Genomic DNA, 6,212 nt, shown 5'->3' with positions numbered 1-6,212 from the left:
TCTGGGCGCCGGCTCATGGTGTTCCGCTCCGATCCGGGCGGGGAGTTCAACTCCATAGAATTCCGTCTGTACTGCGAGGATGGAGGGATCAAGCACTGCACCACCGCGCCATACACGCCGCAGCAAAACGGTGTGGTCGAGAGGCGCAACCAGACCGTGGTGGAGATGGCGCGGTGCCTGCTCAAGAGCATGGCCGTGCCCGCCATCTTCTGGGGCGACGCGGTCAAGACCGCAGTTTACCTGCTCAATCGATCCCCCACGCGCAGCGTCGACGGGCAGACGCCGTACGAAGCGTGGCACAAGAAGAAGCCGGCGGTCCATCACCTGCGCACATTCGGGTGCGTCGCCCACGTCAAGCGAGTCGGCCCCGACATCGACAAACTGGCCGACCGCTCAACGCCGATGATTTTCATCGGGTACGCTGAAGGAGCCAAGGCATACAGGGTGTTTGATCCGGCCACGAACAAGGTGCACGTCACGCGTGACGTCGTTTTTGAAGAACGGAGGAAGTAGGACTGGACGCCGGCGCCAGGTGCTGCGGTGACTCCCACGGACGAACACTTTGTGGTCGTCTACAACGACGAACAGAGCGTCGACGTGCAGCCTTCCTCGTCGAGCTCAGACGGGTCGTCCTCGTCATCCTCTTCACCAAGCTCCTCCTCGCCGGGGAGCTGTCCGGCTACACCGACAACGCCAACGTGCTCTCCAGCCCCTGATGACGATGGCTGGGCTACGCCGCCCAGTGACGACTGGGAGCGGCACGACCTCGACCATGCGCCAACGTGCTACCGCAAGATGACACATGTACTGGCTGAGGTAGAAGCGGCGAGAGAAGACCAAGTGGGTCTCTGCCTCATCGCTGCTGAAGAACCCGCTGGCGTCGATGAAGCGCTGGAGGAGGCGTGCTGGATGCGCGCCATGGACGCCGAGCTGGTCGCGATCCGTGAGAACAAGACCTGGGAGCTCGCCGCGCTCCCGCCTGGGCACCGAGCGATAGGGCTCAAATGGGTGTTCAAGGTCAAGAGGGACCCCGCCGGCAAGTTTGTGAAGCACAAGGCGCGTTTGGTGGCGAAGGGCTACTCGCAGCGGCAAGGCGTGGACTACGACGAGGTGTTCGCGCCGGTAGCTCGCATGGAAACAGTGCGGCTACTGCTGGCGTTGGCGGCGCGGCAAGGGTGGCAAGTCCATCACATGGACGTCAAGTCGGCGTTCTTGAATGGTGACCTGATCGAGGAAGTCTACGTTCACCAGCCACCGGGTTTTGTCATCGCCGGCGAGGAAGGAAAGGTGATGCGTCTCCGGAAGGCCTTGTACGGTCTGAAACAGGCGCCAAGCTGGACACGTCGCTTGCGTCGCTCCGGTTCGAGCGTAGCCCCCTCGAGCATGCGGTGTACAGGAGGAGCACCGGCGCAGGGACACTGCTGGTCGGGGTGTATGTGGACGATCTGATCATCACCGGCGGCAGCATCGACGACATCAAGGCGTTCAAGGAGCAGATGCGCAGTGTGTTTGACATGAGTGATCTCGGCCTCCTGAGCTATTATCTTGGGATCGAGGTACGACAGAAGGACGGAGAAATCACTCTCTGTCAGAGGGCCTACGCCATGAAGATCCTCGAAGCTGCTGGGATGAGGGGGTGCAACGCTAGCGACACTCCTATGCAGAATCGTCTCCAGCTGTCCAAGACTGGCGCCGGCGACGCCGTGGACGCCACACGGTACAGAAGCGTCGTCGGCAGCCTTCGATACCTTTGTAACACACGACCCGACATCACCTACGCCGTCGGCATCGTCAGCAGGTATCTGGAGGCGCCTGCAGAATCGCATTGGGCTGCGGTGAAGCAAATCCTCCGCTATGTTAGCGGGACTTTGGAGTATGGTTGCTGCTACAAGCGGGGAGGTAATTCAGCGCCGGAGGTGATCGGCTACAGCGACAGCAATCACGCCGGCAACGTTGATGATCGCCGGAGCACGACTGGTGTGGTGTTCTTCCTCGACTCCAGTGCGATCACGTGGATATCTCAGAAGCAAAAGGTCGTCGCCATCTCGTCTTGCGAGGCTGAGTACATGGCGGCGGCATCTGCAGCATGCCAGGGCGTGTGGCTGTGCAGGCTCCTTGGTGAGCTCACTGGCGACGCGCCAACGACGGCGTAGCTGCGCGTCGACAACAAGTCGGCGATAGAGCTCAGCAAGAACCCGGTGCATCACGAAAGAAGTAAGCACGTTGACATACGATATCATTTCATTCGTGAATGCATTGAAGATGGCAAGGTGGATGTCGACCATGTTGGCACTGATGGACAGCTTGCCGATGTCCTCACCAAGGCGCTGGGCAGAATCAAGTTCATTGAGCTCCGACAGAAGCTCGGCGTCGTCAAGGTGATCCCAGGGCACAAGGATTAGGGGGTGAATTGTTGAGCCTGTAATCCTTTGCCTGTTAGGATAGTTCTTTTGTTTTCTTCAGTTAGCTGAATAACCGGCTCTGACTCGTGTGCATGTACACGCAGAAGCTGTTTTCGTTTTCAGTTAGTAGCTAGCTAGATTAGTGCGGCCGTTGTGAGCTCATGGGATGGCATGCAGCGTAGGACTCGGCCTGCACTCACCTCACGCACGACGGTCGATGTGGGATGGCACATCCGGTAGGCTCGGCGGCGTGGAGGGTTTTTCGCTTTCCTAGTTGATGTACAAATAAGTTGAAGATTAATGAGAAAAGCTGCAGAACAGTGCGCAGCACAAAAACCTCTGGCGTCTTCGTTTACCTCTCTTCCTCTGCGGTGATAGCGATCTAGGCCTCGCTGGAGCTCTCGGCTCCAACACAAAGAACAAAATCAGCTAACCCTAATTCCATCCGAGAGACTTGCAGTAAGGGGAGAGAAGATGAAGATCCAGAGCACCTAGTGAAGAAGACGCACGAAGGAGCAAGGAATGAAGACCGCGGGGAAGAATCGAGTGGAAGGAAGGGGAATCGAGAGGAGCAAGCAGAGAAGGAATCAAAATAAAGCAGCCGCGGGAAGAAAGGGTAACGAGGAAACAGGCGTGCGCCAATGGAGTCGGTTGAAACAGAAAACAGGAAAAAAGGCCGGCCCAAAGACGGGCGAAGGGTGTGCGTTGCCCTGACAGTTTGACGCAAAATTCGTCAAATAGGGGCAGGTGTAACTTGTCTAGTTAATTTGGGTCAGATTGTTTGGTATTAATAGTAGGTAACATGGCATTGTCGGTATGGGGTGCCGACGGTCCAGAGGTTGTAGTTAATTTCGGCCCACCGACCATACCCCTGCCCCTATATAAATAAATACGGCGCAGCCCACATCCGCTGACAGAAACAAAACAAAAAAGCCAATAAGCACAAAGTTGAGCTTGACGTACGTACTTGGCTACGCAGAGCGTCCCCGCCGGCAATGGAGGTCCACGTCCTGAGCTCCAAGCTCGTCAAGCCCGCGTCCACCAAGCTGGCCGCCGGCGCCCCCGAGTACATCCCTCTCTCTGTCTTTGACAAGGTGACGTACCAAATGCATATGGCCATGATCTTTGCCTTTGCGGCGCCGGCGCCGGCGCCCACCGCGGCCGCTCTAGAGAAGGGCCTAGCTGTTGCCCTTTCGGAGTACCGCACCTTGGCGGGGCAGCTGGTCCGCAACCGCAGCGAGGGGCCGGTGGTGCTGCTCAATGACCGGGGTGCCCGTGTGGTGGAGGCGTGCGTGGACGCCGACATGGTGGATGTGGATGTGGCCCTGCCCAATCCCAAGCCGGAGCTGCTGCAGCTGCTTCCGGACCTCGAGGAGGAAGCTATCAAGGAGGTGGTGGTGCTGCAGCTCACGCGGTTCAGGTGCGGCTCCCTCGCGGTGGGGTTCGCCCGCAACCACGCCGTCGCCGACGGGCGCGCCACCAGCAACTTCCTCGTCGCGTGGGGACGTGCCACCAGGGGTCTCACTATGGGTCTCCCGCCCATGTACAAGTACAACCACCTCGACCTATTCCAGCCACGCCCCTCTCACTGCATCCACGAGTTCGAGTTCGACCACCGCAATCGCGAGTACTACCTTCCACCACCGCCGGCGCCGGCGCCCACAGCGACCGCCGGCGACAAGAAGGTGATCGTTGTACACAAGGCGCACTTCAGCAAGGACTGGATCGCCGGCCTTCGCGACACCACCTCACAAGGGCGGGACCGCCCGTTTACCCGATTCGAAACTATTCTCGCCCAGCTGTGGCGCGCCATGACACGGGCGCGGGGACTCTCACAGGACGACATCTCCACGGTGCGTATCTCAGTGGACGGCCGCAGCCGCCTCGGCATGCCAGCGGAGTATGCCAGCAACCTAGTCCTCTGGGCTTTCCCGCGCGCTAGGGTGTCCGACCTGCTGGGACAACCGCTGAGTCACGCCGCGCAGCTCATCCACGACGAGGTGGCTAGGGTGGCGGACCCGGCCTACTTCCGGTCGTTTGTGGACTTTGCCACCTCCGGCCTTGTCGAGCAGGAAGGACTTGCGCCGAGCTCCGAGATCAACATGAGGGACGTGCTGTGCCCCGACTTGGAGGTGCACAGCTGGCTCACCTTTCAGTTCTACGACATGGACTTCGGCACGGGCACCCCAACGTACGTCATGCCGTCCTACATCCCGGCGGAAGGGCTTATCTTCCTTGCGCCGTCCTACATCGGGGACGGCAGCATCGACGCCTTCGTGCCTGTCTTCCAAGACAACCTCGAGGCCTTCAAGCAGTGTCTCTACTCCATCGATCACCATGACAAAGAGTAGCGAGAGCGAGCCAGGGACGCATGCAGGACATGAATAAATGATGCATCCTCGGATAAAACAGCCCATCCAAGATGGTTTCCTTGTGTGTGTGTTTTTCTTTTTGCCTGAGAATTTCTTAAGAATAAACCGAGTTTAATCTCTACCTAATCTTTGTCTTTATCTTTTTTTTACCTACTACTAGCAAACATACATGCCCATGCGTTGCAACGGGAGAATAAAAATTAGCGAGCTTCGCCGCGAAGCAAATGCCAATTATCACTAATCAGGTTGGACATGTAGAGGTTATACTTGACGAGGACAAAAATGATGGATCAATTAACAGCACGACTCTATGGGGCCCTAGACTATGTATTGTACTACGATCGGACAATTAAAATATTGTGCATGCAGCGCTTTTCAAAGTAATTTTACCTAGACAAATTTGTTGTTGTTCCTCCATAGCATTAATGTTTGGGGCCAAAATGTGTATAAGGTGGTTGTCAAGTTTCTTCGTAACACACCCAGCATGCCCATCTTTAGGGACTTCAGGCATGATATTCTTTTCCTGATCCGGAACAATAGCTTTATTGAGATCAACTAAAGACTCTATTGCCATGAGACGTAAATACCTGTGTTTTGATGTCGATGGTTCATTATGCACTTGTATGAACCGGGATAAATTACGTCTGGAGACAATATATTTTGTGTTTACTTTACTGGACGTGCAAGCATATATGTTTTTGTTGTGTGTGCCCTACTTTATGTATATATGTTAGTCCTACTCCAATGGGCGGACCCCAAATAGACGTCCGTTTTACATGAATTTTATCCGTTTGGTTCGAGTAAAGTGGCAAAGTTCGGCCTCTTTTGTAGATGCCTTGGGAATGTGCCCAACGCAGATGACCCATTTGGTCCGCCCGTCCAGACGGCCAAATGTGGACAATTTTTCTCTCAATATTGCATATAGTTTCAGAACTGAATAAAAACACTCAACTCATTGCATATAGTTTACAACCAAATAAATCACATAGAGTCGCAATAATAAATTTCATATAAAAACACAAAGATTGCAACTAAATTTGATTTGTGTCCGTTTCACCTCAAACGGACGTGGCCGGATGAAATGGGATTGTCCGTTTAAGTTGGCCTTAGTTCAACATTATCTAACCCTTATCCATAAACAGAGTAAAATTGAACCTTAAAATAAAAAGTAGTTTAGCGTGCTACCACACGTCGTGATGGAGTCGGAGATTTTAATATTCCACATGCGGTAGCTAGCTGTCGTGATGGAGTCGGTGTCTAGTCGGAATTGTCCTTTAGAATTGAACAAGAGGATGGGAGTTCGATTCCAAGTAGGGCACTTAAATATTTTTTCTATCTTTTTTGGGCTGAGGCCTATTGGGGTGACGAAAATTTGGTAATGACGACGGACGAAAATTTGGGGCTGATGACAGGCGGACGAAAATTGCAGAAGGAAGAA

At 54.8% G+C, this 6,212-nt stretch overlaps 1 protein-coding gene across 1 annotated transcript; it reads left to right on the top strand.

Moving 5' to 3' along the window:
• Positions 1–3,318: 3,318 nt before the first annotated feature.
• Positions 3,319–5,015, top strand: LOC109764502 (putrescine hydroxycinnamoyltransferase 3). The gene has a single exon (XM_020323308.4). It carries the CDS (start codon positions 3,398–3,400, stop codon positions 4,751–4,753), a length of 1,356 nt encoding a protein of 451 aa, XP_020178897.1. The 5' UTR covers positions 3,319–3,397; the 3' UTR covers positions 4,754–5,015.
• The last annotated feature ends 1,197 nt before the right edge of the window (positions 5,016–6,212 follow it).

This window comes from Aegilops tauschii, chromosome 3 (assembly GCF_002575655.3).
Source record: "Aegilops tauschii subsp. strangulata cultivar AL8/78 chromosome 3, Aet v6.0, whole genome shotgun sequence".
In the NCBI taxonomy this organism is placed as follows: Eukaryota; Viridiplantae; Streptophyta; class Magnoliopsida; order Poales; family Poaceae; genus Aegilops; species Aegilops tauschii.
Note: the sequence above shows the minus strand (reverse complement) of the source record. Positions and strands in the feature narration are given on the sequence as shown.

Excerpts from the sequence above, each read along its gene's own strand:
- LOC109764502 (XM_020323308.4), top strand. The coding sequence starts at position 3,398 with ATGGAGGTCCACGTCCTGAGCTCCAAGCTCGTCAAGCCCGCGTCCACC.